General features: G+C 47.9%; 1 protein-coding gene across 1 annotated transcript in view; it reads right to left on the bottom strand.

Annotated features, from left to right (window-relative positions):
• LOC117059239 (G protein-activated inward rectifier potassium channel 1-like) overlaps positions 1-19820 on the bottom strand; it is a 28359-nt gene continuing 8539 nt past the window's right edge. The window contains exons 2-3 of the mRNA XM_033170843.1: positions 12149-12365; positions 1-740 (exon numbers count right to left, since the gene is read on the bottom strand). Of these exons, the coding sequence (XP_033026734.1) occupies positions 133-740; positions 12149-12365 (825 nt within the window). The 3' untranslated portion in view covers positions 1-132. The remainder of the gene's footprint in view (positions 741-12148; positions 12366-19820) is intronic.

The following is a 19820-nucleotide window of genomic DNA, read 5'->3' as shown; positions in this document are numbered from 1 at the left end:
TAAAAATTATCGTTTAAATTTGACTGCCATTGCTAGCGCATGGGCATAGCTCAGGGGGTCTTCACAGTAGTAACCCGAGAAATCCAGGAGTTTAAAATGAAAACTGCGTCTCATTTAGGCTTCTGCTCCCTTTTAGGACAGGTGCCCAGAGTTCATTTTCCGCAGCTTGGCAGGCAAATTCTCATGATCTAACGTCGCTCCCAAGGTGAGCAACGTTTGAGGCCTTTGCTGGAGTTCGAGGTTCCCGGTGGAGCGAGCCAGCAGCTCCGATTTGGTTTTGAAGGCTGCCGACATCAGCTTCTCGCCCCCGTCTTCTGTGCCGCAGACGGAGGTGATCTGCTGGATTTTGAGCAGATCCCCCGTGCTGCATGCTTTCTCCACGTTGCTGGAGCAAAGGCTGAGGACCCCTCTGTGGAGCTCCCGTTTCCCGGAGCAGATTTTCTGGAATTTGCTGGGGAGCCTGCTGCCTTTTTCTTCGAAAAAATCGAGGCAGTCGAGGGAGGAGATCTTTTCCCTCCTGCTTCTGTTGCTCCCTGTAGGGGTGTTCAAAGGCGAAGGGAGAGAGAGGTTTTCTTCCTGCTCTTTCACGCTGTAGGGGGGAGTGGGGACTTCAAACGTTCCGTGGAACTGAGAGTAATCCACGCGGAAGAAACCATCTTCCAAGGACATCACAGGGAGGAACCGGTGGCCCCAGAGAACTTCATCTTCTGTGTAGGAGGTCCTGGCTTGGCAGGTCATCCCTAAGAGACCAAGAGAATGCATGGACAGGATCAGTGTGGCTTGATTTTCAAAGTATGGTGCCATGGGAAAATGCTATTTCCCCAGATCCCCAGCCCACCCATGTGCTGGACAGCTCCTTTAATTCTTCCTACCTGAAGCATCTTGATAGGGAAATGGGGGATAGGGGCGCCGCCTCGCTCCATACTCCTCTCCGTGATCATCCCTGGTACTGATGAAATGGCCTCAGAGTTTCCCCACATCTGTCCCAATTCCACAGGGAATTCCCCCCTTCACACTCTGTCGCACAAGCAGCACACCGACGTTCCCCATTAGACTCATAAAGGCGCCATGAATCTAGAGATGACTTTCTAGACTCCCCCAACCTCCAGTTTTGGCTCTAGGATTTTAGGGGATCTTGGGCATGGATCCTGCCCTCGCAACCAAGAAGAGATGAGGCAAGCAAACTGCAAACTCTCGCATGTTGTCCTTTGTTACCTGGGCTGGTAAGGCCACACCCACCTCTAGTCATATGCAAAGGAAGTATGTCCCAGCCAGGAGGAAACAGGAAGTATTCGACTGGCTGGACCAAACATTCCCCCGCATGTCCACTCTAGGAAAATAAGGAATGTTCTACTTGACTGCTACTTATGTATCGCATCCCACAACCCCTTCCTTCCTAGGGTCAGCTAAACCCGTGTGCGAATGCCACTCTTACAAGGGGCATTTGGGCATCATCATCATCATCATCCTACCTTCCGATTCTCCCCACCCTGCCCCCATGTTGGCTATTTCCTGCCTCTCTGCGACAATGTTAACGCAAATCCATGAGCCACCTGCTCCATCATTCATCTCCCCTGCTATTAGAGAAGACCCGGTTAATATGAGCTACTCGTGGAGACACAGCCCGAAGAAGAAGAGTCTGCTCTAATATCCGATGGCAACAAATGACACTGAGTGATTGATGATGTAAGACTGCAGGAATTCTTGGGGAAGGGAAAAGACATGTCTCTCCTGTCGTTTGAGATTAGCATTGGCAGTAAAAATATGGCTATTAGCGTGTCACATCCTATATTAAACATGCACCATATTATTAAATAATAAATATATACATTAGCGGGACGCGGGTGGCGCTGTGGGTTAAACTACAGAGCCTAGGGCTCGCCAATCAGAAGGTCGGCGGTTCAAATCCCCGCGACGGGGTGAGCTCCCGTTGCTCAGCGCCTGCTCCTGCCAACCTAGCAGTTCGAAAGCATGCCAGTGCAAGTAGATAAATAGGTACCTCTCTGGCGCGAAGGTAAACAGTGTTTCCATGCACTGTTCTCGTTCTCCAGAAGTGGCTTAGTCATGCTGGCCACATGACCCGGAAGCTGTATGCCGGCTCCCTTGGCCAGTAAAGCGAGATGAGCGCCACAACCCCAGAGTCGTCCGCGACTGGACCTAATGGTCAGGGGTCCCTTTACCTTTACCTTATACATATTGGGGACAAATGCCCTGATCCAGAGAATGGAGTTTGCATATGTGGGTCTACCACACTGGGTGTGCATCAGCTTGTTTTGTGTGTGGGCAAAATTGCATCCAGCAACTTTGAAAGAACTGCATCAATCAATGTATGTAGTTCCCCATTCCGATCCCCGCATAGAAAACTATGCACCAGTTTGTGCTGCTGGCATTATCCATTGGTACAACAGTGTGCAAAGCAGCCGTCTGTCTCTCCTGTGATTCTCAGGATTGGCTTTATAAAGGCATGCTTAGCATCGCCTGAGCAATTGCCCAAAGGCACTTTCGGCCTGGAAAAGACAAAGTCCCTTCTGAGCTGCTCGTACGCCGAGATGAAAAATAATTATAACTACAACATTAACAACATTAATAAATTCCGCACCCAGGCAACCCTAATCCCGTGCCGAGAAAAGCTCTGTGGGGTGATCTGTATAAATCATGCAAATCAAACCTATTTTAATATCTCCTCTTACTTTGCTTAATGCCTGCTCTTATACTGTACGCTCATCTGCTTTGTGCATAGGCTGCTTCCTACGAAGCATCTTGAATTCATGATACAATTAAAACAATCGCACTTGTAATAACAATTAAAAACCATTGCATATTTGGGGGGTGGGGGGTGGAACACCACCACACAACCTCAAGTCCAATACAGATTCCGCCTGTTATAAAAATATCTGCTTGGCATACTTGTTGAAAAAGGAAAGCATTTAACAAGATGTCAAAAATACAAAAGAAACAGCATAACATAGCAGTTTTATTTTAGATGGCGTGTTGTTTTATTTTGCACAGTTTCAAAAAAACTATATTGCATAATTTAGACTGCAATCTTATACGCCAGGTGTGGGGAACCTCTAGCCCCCCCCAGATGTTGCTGAACTACAACTCCCATCATCCCTGGCCATTGCCCATGCTTGTGGGGGCTTGATGGGAGTTGTAGTTCAGCAACATTGGGAGGACCAGAGGTTCCCCACACCTGCCTTATTGAACTCCATGGGACTTATTTCTGAGCGCACAGGATTGCACCGTTTTCCTGAATTGTGGATAAGGAAGACAAGGAGCTATGAATCTTGCTTAGCCACCTCCCTGGCTTCTGATTCTAGTAAGGCATTGCCTGCATGCTTTCAAGTGTGCCTTCATACCCTGAGGGCTCTAAATTTGCTTTTTTTTAAAAAAGAAAAGAAAAGAAACTGTGATTCTCAGGCAGCTAAATTCTGGGCCCAAACCATGCTCTGTGCCCCTGCAGAACTGCAGTGTCCACAGGCACCTAAGTCTGTCTTAAGTCCCACTGCAGCGGTACCACAAAAAGCCTCCTTCTAAAAGCTGCCTTAAGCAGCTATGGTTGGAACTGCAGTGGTACCTCTGGTTACGAACGGGATCCGTTCCAGAGCCCTTTTCGTAACCTGAAAGGTCCGCATCCTGAAGCGCCGCATCTGCACGACGCGATTCGGCGCTTCTGTGCATGCGCGTGTTGTCATTTTGCTCGTCTGCGCATGCGCGAACCACTGAACCCGGAAGTAACCCATTCCGGTACTTCCAGGTTTGGCACGTTCGTAACTTGTGACGAATGCAACACGCAGCGTTCGTAACACGAGGTACGACTGTACCAGGCTGGACTCAAAGGTAACCCAGTGCCGGATTTACTTATAAGCTAAACAAACTATAGCTTAGGGCCCCACTCTCTTGGCCCCCCCCCAAAAAAAATGAAAAGAAAAAAATGGATGTACATTTCTAAAATATAAGATAAAAAAACCAAATAAAACAAAACCTACATACAGCAACAGTGTTTGGTGTTGTGTAGGCTCCTATGATGTAAGTAATGGGCCCCGCCCGCTAGCCTGCTCCCTAAAATATCACTGGTTTGCTCATTTCTATATATAGGGTGCCTACATTCTGCATGTGCAAATGGCTTTAGATACCTATTAGGGTCCATAAATTACCATATAGCATATATTCAACACAAAAAACAGTGACAATTTGTTGTTTACAAAGGACAGATGGACATATAAAGAGTCCCATTACCTTCAGTAGCTTAGGGCCTCATCAAACCTAAATCTGGCCCTGCATCCCTCCCCAAAGCGGCTGCAGAGGCTGGTAAAATCTCAGCCCCACTGAAATCCATGGGACAAGTTAGTCATGGCAGCGATTTCAGTGGGTCTAGCTAACATCTCGGCCTTCAAGAGACAGGAAAGGCAGCATATGGGTTTACAAAGGGGGACGAGAGAGAGAGCGAATAAGAGCTAAGTTTGCACAGTTCACCCATCAGTTCTGTTTCCTATGGAGGTAACAAATCACCTGCTGTTCCATCTGGTGACAGTCAGTCTCCGGGCGGCCTTTATTGACTTAGCTAGATTTGCTTATGTGCTTTCCATTAACCCCATTTTAACTGCCCCATTCAGCCGGGCGGTTCTGAAGTTTGCAAGGCGCATAATGGAAAAGGATGCTCTCACGAGCGGACATGGAATGCACATTAAGATAAAACGCCCAGGAAAGCCTTTCTCCATCTTCGTGCATGCTCAGGGGTTTTGTTCAAGCCCAAGAGCTGGTTCTGAATAGTAGAGATTACCCTGTGGACAGGGACGCGGGTGGCGCTGTGGGTTAAACCACAGAGCCTAGGGCTTGCTGATCAGAAGGTTGGCGGTTCGAATCCCCGCGACGGGGTGAGCTCCCGTTGCTCGGCCCCAGCTCCTGCCCACCTAGAAGTTTGAAAGCACGTCAAAGTGCAAATAGATAAATAGGTACCACTCCGGCAGGAAGGTAAATGGCATTTCCGTGCGCTGCTCTGGTTTGCCAGAAGCGGCTTAGTCATGCTGGCCACATGACCCGGAAGCTGTACGCCGACTCCCTCGGCCAGTAAAGTGAGATGAGCGTGACAACTCCAGAGTCATCTGCGACTCAACCTGATGGTCAGGGGTCCATTTACCTTTACCTTTACCCTGTGGACAACACGGGGCAGCTCTGAACCCAGAGGCCCTGGAGAGGAATCACAGCCAGGTCTTCCTCCTGCTGCTCAGCCCCACAATTCTTCTAGGATTGAGGAGGCATACCAATCTCCATGCAGTGAGAAGCTCTTGGGGTTCCTGGGGCTTTCCTAGGGTTTGGTTTCCATGGAACAGAGGTTAGCAGAGATTGTGGTGTCTTTAGGATATATTGACTAGGAGTGGCTGCCGCAACCATATAACACTGGTCCTGAAAGACCTACATTGGTTCCCAGTATGTTTCCAGGCACAATTCAAAGTGTTGGTGCTGACCTAAATGGCCTTGGCTCAGTATACCGGAAGGAGCGTCTCCACCCCGATCATTTAGCCCGAACACTGAAATCCAGCTCCGAGGGCCTTCTGGCAGTTCCCTCCCTGCGAGAAGTGAGGTTACAGGGAACTAGGCAGAGGGCCTTCTCGGTAGTGGCACCCGCCCTGTGGAACGCCCTCCCACCAGATGTCAAGGAAATAAAACAACTATCTGCAGTGTTTTTTTCTGGGGGGACGCAGGGGTACACATACTCCTAAACATTTTGTGAATCTAAGTTTGACCTCATTGGGGGGCAGTATTTTAATATGAGTGGGAAAATGAGAGTACCCCTAAACATTTTTAAAATAGAGAAAAGCACCGACTATCTGACTTTTAGAAGACGCCTGAAGGCAGCCCTGTATAGGGAAGTATTTAATGTTTGATGTTTTCTTGTGCTTTTAATATTCTTTTGGGAGCTGCCCAGAGTGAGTGGGGAAACCCAGCCAGATGGGCGGGGTATAAATAATAAATTATTATTATAAGTATTATAATATTGTCTTATTTACACATATTTGCAACCTGAGCATATGATGGAGGGGCTCTCAGCATTAACATCTCCAAAGATCTTGCTCCTTCATCCACCGCAAGTTCGGATGCAGCACAAATCAAGCATGTCTCTGCCTTCAGCTTCCCGGCCTGCCCGGAAACTGCAATTAATCCAGAACGCGGCAGCTAGACTGGTGCCTGGGAGTAGCCGCCGGGACCACATAACACCCGGTCCTGAGAGATCTACATTGGCTCCCAGTACGTTTCTGAGCACAATTCAAAGTGTTGTTGCTGACCTTTAAAGCCCTAAACGGCCTCGGTCCTGTATACCTGAAGGAGCGTCTCCACCCCCATCATTCAGCCCGGACACTGAGATCCAGCGCCGAGGGCCTTCTGTCGGTTCCCTCACTGCAAGAAGCAAAACTACAGGGAACCAGGCAGAGGGCCTTCTCGGTAGTGGCGCCCGCCCTGTGGAACGCCCTCCCATCAGAGGTCAAGGGAATAAACAACTACCTGACATTCAGAAAATACCTGAAGGCAGCCCTGTTTAGGGAAGTTTTTAAACTGTGCTATTTTAAATGTATTTTAATATTTGATGGAAGCTGCCCAGAGTGGCTGGGGAGACCCAGCCAGATGGGTGGGGGTACAAATAAATTATTATTATTATTATTATTATTATTATTATTATTATTATTATTATTATTATTCTGCCCAGTTCTCTCACTCAATACACTCCTTTTGTTCTATCCACCTGGTAGTTAGGTGATGGAGAGGAAGGCCTAGAAGGTACCATCACTTATTGGTAGCTCTTGCAGCCTAGCCCAAACTTTTGGGATGTTGATAAGGACACTTAAACAGCCTGCTAAGACAATGTCTTACACCACCATCTACGGACCCACAGCTTTTACAACCTCAGAGACCCTAGAGATACTGAAGCAGTTGATTAATTCTTACACAACAAAAAACCCGGCCATCAACATATATAAATCTTTGTTATTAACAAACCAATTTGATATACAGGTATTGCGGGAGGATTGGAATAAAGCATTAGAGATCTCAATTTTGACCACATAGTGGGAAACTGTTTTAATTGCTATAACAAGGGTGCCTCTGGATGTTAAAATTGAGGCTCATACAACAAAAAATAATATTTAGAATATACTGGACCCATTACGTTTGTTTAAAAAAGGGCTGTCTAAGGCCTCTAACTGTTGGAGATGCAATAGGGATAATACTTCTCTAAAATGTGTTTTTTCATTGTCCTATATTGAAAGGTTTTTGGCAGAAGGTAACTGAAACCATCAACAGAACTGTACAGAACAATCTTACACTTACAGAGCAAAATATCCTCTTGAATTATATACCCAGCACATGGAACCTTACAAAAGGACAATATGAGTGGACTCTCTGTGTCCTTACCACAGCAAAAAGACTGATACTGATGTATTGGAAAAATAAAAATGCGGCTCCCTTCTATGATTGGATTGAAGACTTATACAAACTTGCAACATATGAACAATTTGCATATGAACGCAGACTTGCCATGGACAAATTCAATGATATTTGGAATTTATTCTTACAAATACGGTGAAGTACAATAACAACCTTGTAAAATAATACCAATACGAATACGAATAATAAAGACAATGTTTTACAAAGAAACTTGTCTGTCAAGTGCAGCGAGAGAGCCCTCCCTTTGAATTTAACTGGGTACAGGGCCCCAAGAATTGGAAGGGACTCTGGGCATCCTCCAGACTGACCCTCTCCAAACTCACAACAATACATTTAAGGCACCAACCAACATAGCACTTTAAACAGTCGAGGCTTCCCCTGATGAATCCTGGGAGCTGTAATTTGTTAATGTTACTGAGAGTTTGTTAATGTTACTGAGAGTTCCCTGGGAAGAGGGATTGGCTATTATAGCCACCCATAAGAACTGTAGCTCTCTGAAGGGAATCAGCACCATTAGCAAACTACAGCTCCCAGGATTTGTGTGGGGTAAGAGTGCTTCAAACGTAGGGTGTGAATGTGGTCAAGGGCTGTGTAAATATATTTAAACCACCCACAAAGAATATTGGGAACTGTAGTTTACCCCTCACAGTGGTACAATTCCCAGCACCCAAGATTTGTTTTCTTGGGGTTGGGTGATATGCTTTAAATGTATTCCTTCCCAGCAGTGTTAAGCCTTTACACCATCCACCTTTTAGTGTGGAGGTTAGCTATACAGTGGTACCCCGGGTTACATACTTAATCCGTTCCGGGTTACAGTACGTAACCCGAACAGGACGTAAACCGAACAAGTTGTTCCGAAAACCCCTGAAAAAAACCCCGAAAAACGCTCTGCGCATGTGCAAAGTTGCGCTTCCAGGTTAGCGGAGTTCGTAACCCGAAAAGTACGCAACCCGGAGCATACCGGGTATGTAACCTGTGGTTCCCCCAGGTGGGGGAACCTTTCCCCAGCTTTTGGACCACATCATCTCATGAACAATTTTTGAGCAAGTGTCTTCTTCTTCTTTGGAGATCACTTGTAGCCGAGTAAGATTGCCTTCCATAAACACGGTTTGAACAGTGGGTCTGTAAGTGGCTGCGGAGGCCAATTCTAGAGCCACACGTCCTTCCACAGTGGGGACATAGGTTTCTGGGTGGGAGCTGATCACAGTGAGAGTTTGCAAAAGCCTTCCTTCCTCTTAGCATGCGGATAATCAGGCATCCGCACAACATGAGCAGCTGAACCTGCTGTTCCCCCAGGTGGACCTTTGGACCACATCATCTCATGAACAATCTCTGAGCAAGTGTGGAGTGTCACTGGTGGGCGGGGCCAGGGGAAAAGGGGGTGGAGCAACAGACGTGACTCTTACCTCTGTACAGGAAGCTACATTCCAGCCATACGGAAGCCAGATGTTTCTACAGCCCCCACCCTCCTGCCCTGCCAATCTTTTCATCTTCCATCCAGCCAAGGAAGACACATTATCACAGATCAAAAATACAGTCTGGCCAGGGGAAAGTGCTTGAAGGAGGGTGCAGAGCAGACCAGGGAGGGGTCTAGGGAAGAGAGGGATGGCCCTATAGGGCTGCATTCTGCCTGGGGACTGGAGGCTCCCTGCACCTGATTTAAGACGTGTAAATTACACTCGACGTTACATTTGATTAACGTATAATTTCCTATTTAAAATGTCAAATGACATTTACGCAGCAAGGATGGTTGGGCTGGAATGCATCCACAAAATTAATTGTACTTCTCGTGCCTTTGACATTCAGCTACTGAACTGTGTTTTTCAGGACTTGGACGAAAACGGTAGGAGAATCCTTTGCCAAGCAAATCTTCCCTTTGCTTGGATTTTGTGCTGTATCCTTCATACACTCTCGGAGACCCAAAGTGGCATAGCGGCTAATGTGCTGTACTTGGATCAAGGGGCAAATCCCTATTGAGCCGTGGGTGATCTTGGGTTGCGAGCCCTACTTTGCAGGGTTGTTGTTGTTGTGAAGCTAAAATGGGTGGTGAGCGCGGGGAGGAAACAATGTGCCTTACTCTGAGCTTGCTGGAAAAAGAGTGGCACAAAAAATATAATAAATACGTACACCCACTCTTCCCTTTCATCTGCACAGTTAACTCTGTTTAAAGTTGATGGGGCCTAAAAATATTACCCATATTATCAAGGGCTCATTCCCCTGTGTGCTCACTAATATAGGATCATAGATGTCAGAGGATGATGTCTAAGAACTGGAGGAAGGGAGCCTTATCAGCCATCTAGTCTACTGTACTGTATTCCCTTGCTCAATGCAGGAGAACCAAAGAGTTAAAGCACCCCTGGACACAGCCACCAGCTGCTAAGAAAAGCTTTTCAAAGGCCAAATGGGGATAGTCCTTCTGTCTTTCTATATACATAAAAATGTAAGGCCGCTGTCATGTTGTAGTTCACGTGGCCACCAATAGGTGGCCACATCAACTCCAACATGACCACAGGATGTCAGGTGGTCTAGGCTGCAGGTGTATTCATTGGAGGGGGGAGCACCTACCCTCTCATTTAAAAGTGGTCGCGGGGATAGGCAATGGGATGGGTGAGGTGTAAAGGTAAGGAAGGTTTGGCCAACGTGGGGGAAGGGGGCATGGTGGGTAGGCAGGGTTGGCGAGCAGAGTGAGGAGCAATGGCAGTCCCTAGTGAAGCAGTAAATGTGTAATGACTGCGCAAGTCAGCTGACTTACATTAAAGTCAGCGCTGTTTAAATTTCAAAGGCCAAATTTAAAACAACAACAACACGAGAGACATGTCAGCGGAAGAGCCTTTTGTAGATTAGCAGTCAAAATCTAACGATTGGTAAGTCTAGTAGCTAATGACCACAGAGCTGCAAATTGCTAGGTAGGCAGCCTTAGACCATAGAAATGTAACTGGTGGAGAGAGGGCTCTGTGTAATGTCATTTCCCCTGCTTCCAGTGGCGGGAAGAAATGGGAAATATAAAAGCTTATCCTCCTCTGTCTTTCTATCTTTCTCTGTCTCTCTTTCTCGCAATATCTTTGATGCAGACGGATATCTGTCTGTACTCTCCCTGAGTGCAGACTCCATTTCTGTATTTAACTATGGCTGTTGAAACTAAGAAGTCTTTTACCTGCACAATTTTGCTGCCGCCTTTGCTGTGTTCCGGTGCAAGACTGTCAGGTAAGTAAACAATATATTTTAAGCTTACTTTATAAGTTGTTGCCTGATTTTTTTTATTAAGAGGGAAACGAAGGGGAAGCCAACTTATTTTGTTAGCTGTTGTGGGACCGGCTCATAAAATGAAAGGCTCCTCAGCATAGTTTCAGCCTTCTATATTCTGCTGCCAAGCACCAGATTTTAATACTCCACTTAACCCCCATACCCGTGGGAGAATGGAGGGATAACTTGCAACTAATATATCCTCTCCTACCCATTGATAAACCATCCCACACGTTTTGCTTGCCTGTCTGGCTTTAGAGCTGCTGAAACTTCACACAGAACAGTTTTCAAAGTGCAGCAGGGAGGCTGCTGCCGAACTTGAAAGCTAGTCCTGGGGCTGAGCTAGCAGATTCTCCAATTGACACCTGAGGCGGGCTGGCTCAAATTAAGCCCTGGAATAATGTGAGGCCGCTCTTTGCTTCCCTATCCCAATAGAACAGGACCTCTCCTCTTTCAAGAACTGTAAATGAGAGCTCTTTGAGAGAGAGAGAGAGAGAGAGAGAGAGAGAGAGAGAGAAATCCACTTATCTCCAGCGTTGTGCTATACGCTACAGAATCAAGGCTCATTACTATAGCGCCAGAGGGGGACATCATATCATTAATCTCTCTGTAACCGTCACATTTGCTAGACTCTTCCCTCTGAAGCAGATAGGCCTCAAGGCTAAGCACACAGAGGAATGGGGAGCCTCCGACAACTAGGGTGTCCTACTTTTCTAACAGAGGCCAGGGCTCCCTTTCTTCCTTTCTTTCTCTCTTCTTGAGAGTGTCAGGGCAGGAGGAGAGTGGCAGCCAGCCGGCCAGCTTGTGATGATGAAAACACCCGATTCAATGGGCAGAACCAGGAAAGGACTTTTCTTGGAGAGCTGGCAGAAGCTGGCCATGTTTTTTTTGGCGGGTTAAGAAGAAGCGGAGAACGGATGTTTGTTTTCTGGCGAACTTCTAGGGCCACAAACACACCACCCGTTTAAAGCAGTATAATACCACTTTTAACAGCCACACAAAGACAAAACAACCATCATTTCTTAAGGGTGCTGAGAGCTCTTAGGAGACCCCATTCCCCCCACGGAGCTACAATTCCCAGAGTGGTTTAACAGCCAACCCCTCTTCCGAGGGAACAGTGGGATGGCCCTCCAGATGTGGTTGGACTCCAGCTCCCATCAGCCCCAGTCAACATAGCCAGTGGCCTGGGATAGAATCACAGAATTGTGGAGCTGAAAGGGACCATGATGGTCACCTAGCCCCCAGAAAATGCAGAAATCTCTCTGCCCAACATGGGGCTTGAACTCACAACCCTGAGATTTAAGAGTCTCATGCTCTACTGGCTGGGCTAACCATGGGAAATGTATTCTGGAAGCACCTGAAAGCCCGCAGGTGCCCCCATCTTTGCACTATGCAAATTATTATTATTATTATTATTATTATTATTATTATTATTATTATTATTATTTATTCAGCTCTGTACCTGTAGTTTCGACGATGCCTTCCAGGATAACGACAATCTCGAACTGCTCGCTCCGTAGCGATCTCTGCGAGAGGGCAAAAAAGGGGCTCTTTTCGTTGATTTCATGGCAGATAGTGAGAGGAGAAACGAGGAACAGTTGGTCGGCCCCAGTTCCGAATCCAACGTCGAGCTCGCATTGGTCTAGTGGCAGGAATTCACCTTCTGGCGTCTGTCGTGACTAAAGAGAGAGAGAGAGAGAGAGAGAAGTCCCACTGAGTCGAGAGCAAATCTTACAGCAGCAAAATTATAGGAACTTTCTCGGGGTGTCTGTATAGAGTACCTTGCAAGCTGCAGGCACTCCATTGGAATTAAAGCTGAGAGAGAGGGAGAGGATTTTGAGTGGGGTGAGCTGAACCTGGGTCTGGATCAGATCTGGGTGCAAGACTCTCTCAGGCAAATCCGTGGTAATATCTTGGCCCCACCCATTTCACGCATGCACCCACGCCTTCATGGCAGAAGAGCAAACTCCCCCAATCAGCCAGAGGACTGGTCTGGGTTTCTCCCTCCAAAAGGGGTGAGGGGGGGGAATCATACTGAGCTGTGTGCCAGTGGTGGGTGGGAACAGAGGAGCAGGTCAATTTTGTGTCCAGGGCAGCTGTCTACCAGCTGCATCTGGTACACAGACTGAGGCCCTACCTGCCCGCAGACTGTCTCGCCAGAGAGGTGCATGCTCTGGTTATCTCCCGCTTGACTACTGCAATGCACTCTACGTGGGGCTGCCTTTGAAGGTGACCCGGAAACTACAAGTAATACAGAATGTGGCAGCTAGACTGGTGACTGGGAGTGGCCACCGAGATCACAAAACACCGGTCCTGAAAGACCTACATTGGCTCCCAGTATGTTTCCGAGCACAATTCAAAGTGTTGGTGCTGACCTTTAAAGCCCTAAACAGCATCGGCCCTGTATACCTGAAGGAGCGTCTCCACCTCCATCGTTCAGCCCAGACACTGAGGTCCACCCCCAAGGGCCTTCTGGCTGTTCCCTACCTGTGAGAAATGAGGTTACAAGGTACCAGGCAGAGGGCCTTCTCGGTAGTGGCGCCCGCCCTGTGGAACGCCCTCTCATCAGATGTCAAGGAAATGAACAACTATCTGGCTTTTAGAAGACATTTGAAGGCAGCCTTGTATAGGGAAGTTTTTAATGTTTGATGATTTATTGTATTTTAATATTTTGTTGGGAGCCGCCCAGAATGGTAGGTATCCAGCTATATGGTGTCCAGCTCTCATTCCTGGTCACGCAAGGCCATTGCTAAGTTGACCCTCCAGATGTTTTGGGACTACAACTCCCATCATCCCTAGCTAACAGGACCAGTGGTCAGGGATGATGGGAATTGCAGTCTCAAAACATCTGGAGGGCCGAGTTTGCCTATGCCTGTATTAAGTGCTGCAATGTTTGTTTTTCCATCACTAGGAAAAGCTACAGTTCTGGGCACTGTTATTTCTGAATGGGCGATTCTGCTCTTTTGTTTTGGCACGTGATGGACACGTTCATAGAGGAATCGTGGTGGATTTACACTGGCCTGCAGCAGATAGCTCAGTCCGTAGAAGATGAGCCTCGTAAATCTCAGGGTTGTGGGTTCGAGCTCCACGTTGGGCCAAAAGATTCATGCATTCCTGGGGGGTGGACTAGATGTCCCTGGGAGTCCCTTCCTATTCTATAATTCTATGTCCACACACCACTCCACTTCATCAGTTGTCCTGCAACGCTTCTCACGCGATACCACATTATTGCCATGGGAAGGGATCTTCTTGAGCTGTAGGGCAACAAACAAAAGCAGGGCAAAAAAGAAAATATCTAGCCCCTTCCAAAAACAAACAACCCTACAACATTTGCAGCTATAAAACCTTATGGGATATCGGCAGGAATTTTCAGGGCAGTTACGTCTCCTCTGAAACTTTCACAGGCGTAAACAGTATTGAAGGGGGCATCACTTATAACCATCATGATATTTTCATGAACAAGGCTGCCTGGAAGGACCTGATTGGATGCCTGCCCTGCCCCTTCCCCTTCCCCACTCCCAACCACCCCCTCTGGGAAGGAATTACAACACACGTGTGTGCGTGGCTAGAAGCAATTTTCTGGACTGTGGTGGCTACTGGGGGAAAAGGCAGACATTGCGGCTGTCTGGTGCATTTCTGGTAATTAGCGGAGAGATGGGGAATTAGCAAGGTGTTGACAGCAGATACGGGCTGAATCATCTTAAAAGGGGAAGAAGAAAATAAAATGAAAATGTGCAGAACGGCAGCTGTGATACACAAGATCCCTTGCAAGCGGTGCTATTTTTCAGGGTGCTGGAACTTCACCCGTTCAGCCTCCCTTCTTCTCTTATAATGGCAATGGCTCCCACCTGAGAGGTGCCGGAACCGAGTTCTGGTGAGTTTGGGATGGAACCGCCCCCCACCCTGTGATGGCCTGGGAGTCAGACTCTGATGCTGAACCTGAGGGATCCCAGCCTGCACAGGATTCCCCGCCTCCAGAACCAGCTGAGCCGGGGCCAGGGCTTGAGCCTGAAGGATCCCCACCTGTGCTGGATCCCCCAGGTGCAGGCATCAGCAGAGTCTGCTCTGGCTCCTGATGGGAGGGAGGACCCATTGCCTGCAGGTGCTCCACTCCCAGCCTCTTCAGAGGAAGCTGAGGCAGCCCCTGGGTCCAGTAACCCACCAACCTCTCCTGAGCTGCAGAGGCTCAGGACAGAGAGGCGAAGAGAGCTTTCAGGAGGAGTGCTCGCCTCCAGGCCCGGAGGAGAGGCGAGTCTCCGGAGGATCGGGGCCGCCCTAAGCATTGGGCCAGATAAAAGCCAGCCAGACCCAGCCCAAGTTGCGTGAGCAACTTAGTTGCAAGTGTATGCTCAACCTGCAACCTCGTGCCTGCGCCTGCCTTGGACCTTGACCTGCTCCCTGCCTCGCTCCCCGCCGGACTGACCTCCTTTGGACCCCCTAGACCCAGGACTGGACTTGGACCTTGCTTCACGGACAAACCCCTGGGGCCAGCACACACCCCCTCTTGCAAGACATTTGATCAAATAAACAGAAAAGCATCTTGTGGACCTTAAAGCGTCTGTTCTGGACGCACCCAAACACTGCAATCTGCTCCCCAAACGCCTCTCCGTTCTCCTTCCCTTTGCCACAGAGGCACCAGCATGCCTTGCCGACCCGGATTAGCCTGACATGCGTCCCCTGATTTGCTCACTGTCATCTTTATGAACCAACATGTCAATCCTCGCTCCTGCTCAAAATCACGGTGCAGTTCTCCTGCTAACCCAATGTGATGTTCTGTGCCCAAATGGGCAAGGCTCCTTTAATATTATTATTCCTGACCCACATTGCGCATGCACACCCCGCCCCGCCGAGGGAACTGTTTCCCCGGTGGGTGATGAGAGAGCAGGCAAGAACTGCGGTCAAAGGGCATTTCGGAAGGCTCCCAGAAAGCATGGTTCATTTGAGGCTGACAATAAGACAGGAGCGGAGACGTCCGAGCTGCAGAAGGGAGGACAAGCAATACTCTCTGGCAGCAGTGCTTCTGAAACTGCAGGAGGGGGAGAAGGCTCTTGCTTGTCGGTTTCCTACAGCCATCTGGCGGGTCACTGTGAGAACAGGATGCTGGACTAGGTGGGATGTTGGCCTGACCCCCCCGAAATGAGAAGTGGAAATGGAGGAAAGGAAATTATTAAAAGTCGTTTTGTGTGAATGGCTTCATAGGATCGGTTCTAAATAATGCAACGTTGAGAAAAGAAAGAAAGTACGGTAATAAAGAAAATATAAAACCCCTTTCTGAGCAATGTGAATAATCAGAGGATGTTTAAAGCTTTTTTAGTGCAGGAATGAGGAAGCTCAGGGCAGGGCAGAAAGGACAGCCCTCCAGAGCTCAGTCTGGCCCTTGAGACTCTCTCCAGAAAACATCCCTCAAACCAGCCTGGCTAGATCAGGGCGCTTTGAATTTTTCAACTTTCAGATTCCCCAAATGAGGGGTGCTAAGAAGTTGTAAGGGATGCGGGTTTCGCTGTGGGTTAAACCACAGAGCCTAGGGCTTGTCGATCAGAAGGTCGGCGGTTCGGATCCCCGTGACGGGGTGAGCTCCCTTTGCTCAGTCCCTGCTCCTGCCCACCTAGCAGTTCGAAAGCACGTCAAAGTGCAAGTAGATAAATAGGTACCGCTCTGGTGGCAAGGTAAACGGCGTTTCCGTGCGCTGCTCTGATTCGCCAGAAGTGGCTTAGTCATGCTGGCCACATGACCCAGAATCTATACGCCGGCTCCCTCAGCCAGTAAAGCGAGATGAACGCCACAACCCCAGAGTCATCCGTGAGTGGACCTAATGGTCAGGGGTCCCTTTACACTTTAAGAAGTTGTGACACGGCTTGGGAATATTTTGGCAAAACGAGTCCCGTGGAGGAGAAGCAGAGGGCAGCCTAGGCATGGATAAGGCAATGCTAGGATAGTTCAGGAAATGCTTTGAGGCTCACAGTGGGTGAGTAAGCCTTATATTTCCTTCCCCATGTTAACAAAATGCAGCTGCAGAGATAACCTGCATCTGTTCGCCTGTAGGAGGAAAATCAGGTTAGTGGAGGCCTTTTTCAGCATGGTGCAGCAGGGGAACCTGAGGGGGTAAAGGGGCCCAACCTTTCTCTTGAAATCTTCTGTGGGAAACTGCAGGCTCCAAGAAGTGCCTTTTGTAAAAGGGGGGGAAATGGAAACATTGAGGAGGAGAAAAATCTGCGTGACTCAGCATCACGGGCAGTTTGGCCCTGAGGAACAGAGCAATGAGTAAGGTAGGGCAGAAGTGAACGAGGCATGAGGAGAACAAAAGGAGTGAGAATGTGGTATAAAGAAGACTTCAGAAAGCTGGTGCCCTCTTGATGTCTTGGACTACAATGCCCTGTCAGACCCAGCCAGCAGACAAGCAAGTGAGATAAGGCTTTGGCACCTCTAGGAGGAGGTGAAACTCCACGCTGGCTGAGGTGTTGTTGCCACAGCTTCTTGTTATTTCCCGTAATTAAATCCGATTTCAGTGATCTAGGTTTTCAAAAGGGAAGGCTTCTTGGATCTGAGAGAGGGTCACATAACCTCCAACATTCCTCTGATGAAAATTGGGTTGTTGTTGTTGTTATTTGGATTTATATACTGTCCTATACCTAAGGGTCTCAGGGTGGTTCACAGAATAAAATCAAGATATAAAACCACAAAATACCTAATAAAAATAAAAACAGCAACCCAATACCCCTCTCCCTACAAAAAACCACATTTTAAAAGGGCATAGGATATACAGTGGTACCTCTGGTTACGTACTTAATTTGTTCCGGAGGTCCGTTCTTAACCTGAAACTGTTCTTAACCTGAAGCACCACTTTAGCTAATGGGGCCTCCCGCTGCCACTGCGCCGCCAGAGCACAATTTCTGTTCTTATCCTGACGCAAAGTTCTTAACCTGAAGCGTTATTTCTGGGTTAGCGGAGTATGTAACCTGAAGCGTATGTAACCTGAGGTACTACTGTAAATTGGATCAACCAAAGGCCTGGTTAAAAAGGAACGTTTTTGCCTGGCGCCTAAAGGTGCCAGGTGAACTCCCCTGAGGAGAGCATTCCACAGATGGGGAGCCACTGCAGAGAAGGCCCTTTCTCGTGTTGCCACCCTCCGGACCTCTCGAGGAAGGAGGCACACGAAGGAGGGCCTCAGATGATCTCAGAGTTTGGGTAGGTTCATATGGACAGAGGCGGTCCTTGAGGTAAGGTGGTCCTGAGCCTTTTAATAGAGCATAGCTCTGTCAGAACGCCTCACATACCACCGGCGACTAATCAAAGGAATCTCCAAAAAGGATGCCTTTGAAACAATCTGGTCTCCCTTTTTCTCTTTTATTGAAGAACAGCAGAATATTTTAATGCCACCATCATCACAGAGGTGTCTGTGGAGGGGATATATTGATTGAAAATGTATTATAACTTTTGAACAAATGTTTTTTTTAATTAAGAAAAGAAAATAGGGACATGTCCAACTCAATAATAATGATGATGGTGATGATGATGATGATGATGATGATGATAATAATAATAATAATTTTATACACAGCCCATTTGAATGGGTTGCCCAAGCCACTCTGGGTGGCTTTTAACATATATAAAAACACAATAAAACAAATATATATATTTTTTTAAAATGTCCCTATACAGGGCTGCCTTCAGATGTCTTTTAAAGATTGTATAGTTACTTATCTCCTTGGCTCGGGGGTTGCATAATTCCATACCCTCCAGCATTTCTCTGATGAAAACAGGGACATCCTGAGAAAAAGCAGGACATCCCAGGATCAAATCAGAAACTTCTGTAAATCTGGGACCGTCCCTGGAAAATAGAGACACTTGGAGGGTCTGCACAGACAGGGCACACTCTCCAGTGGCACTGATTCAATAATTTCCTACATTAGTGATTTGTGCTTGAGTGCCAATCTTGCTTTTGTCAAGAAACAGTACCATCCATCCTGATATTGTGGGAATGTTTTGGGATGCAGGAGAGGATATATTGTTTAAGATATCCTATTCCAACTTGTGTTTACAAGTCCCAGAAATTAGCAGAGTTCTCACTCCCCTTTTTAAACACACATGCAGCAGAAAGCTTGCTCAGGTTCGTTAAAACCTCTGTAATGTCCTGGTATTTTCCCCATTAATCCCTCTCAAAATAAGACATTACACAGTCTTCTATAAAAGCATAAAGAGTTTACTCATGAGAAATCATCTGTTCACAACTGGATCCCAGACGGCAGACTTAAACTTAGTAAAAGTTACATTTACTCAGGAGACTGTTCCATAAGGGAAAACAGCTCCTTTGTGGTCTCCCTTCTCTGAGAGCGTGGTCCAAAAGGGAAAGATGGAGACTGGTCCCTGTGGTTTTGTGTTAACCTGCCCAGGTGAGACCACACCCATCTCCAGTTACAGAGGAAGTCCATCCCAGCCCAGAATAAACAGGAAGTTCCGGCTGGTGGACTAAGATGCCTTTTGTGTCCACTCTAGCAATGTTGTGTTTGACTGCTCCTGCGTTTTACATCCCACAGATATTAACAGTGGTATCCATTTAGTCATACTCAGAGCAGACCCACTGCGATTAAGAGGCATGACTTGCTTAGGTCCATTGGGTCTACTCAAAGAGTATAATGTAGTTGGCTGCAACCATAGGAGCCAACTCCTAGGGGCCGAAGTCCCTTTGTCCCCCGCCCCAATAAAACAGTTGAGGGCTCCCCCAAAGTTGATGAGCATTGCTATTCAAATAGTGTGTGTCTTGTGATCGATGATGCGGGATGGGGCTTACCCGCCCCCCTCGCAATATTTTATTCAAGTCGGCACCCCTGCATGGGTCTCATTTTAATTTTGAGAAGTGAGTGCGGGTCAAAACCCCCCCCCCCATTGCCCGTCTCCAGCCCAAAAGCTTGCAAAGGACTCAAGCCCCTAGAGCTGCCGTTCTCTAGAAACCCCCCTCCCCCCTATTCTCTGCTCCCGGCGTGGCACGTTGCGCGGAGATCCACGCGGCGCGCGCAACGTCGGCGCGCGTTTTTACGCACCAGACTCCTTTTGCGCGCAGCGGCGTTCTGGCGGGGTTGCTTCCTAACGTGCCAAGGTCTCCGCTTCTCCCCGCTTCGCTCCGGAGGAAGCAGGCG

The sequence above is a fragment of the Lacerta agilis genome, chromosome 14 (assembly GCF_009819535.1).
Source record: "Lacerta agilis isolate rLacAgi1 chromosome 14, rLacAgi1.pri, whole genome shotgun sequence".
Taxonomy (NCBI): domain Eukaryota; kingdom Metazoa; phylum Chordata; class Lepidosauria; order Squamata; family Lacertidae; genus Lacerta; species Lacerta agilis.
The sequence above is the reverse complement of the archived record's forward strand: the minus strand, read 5'-3'. Positions and strand labels throughout refer to the sequence as shown.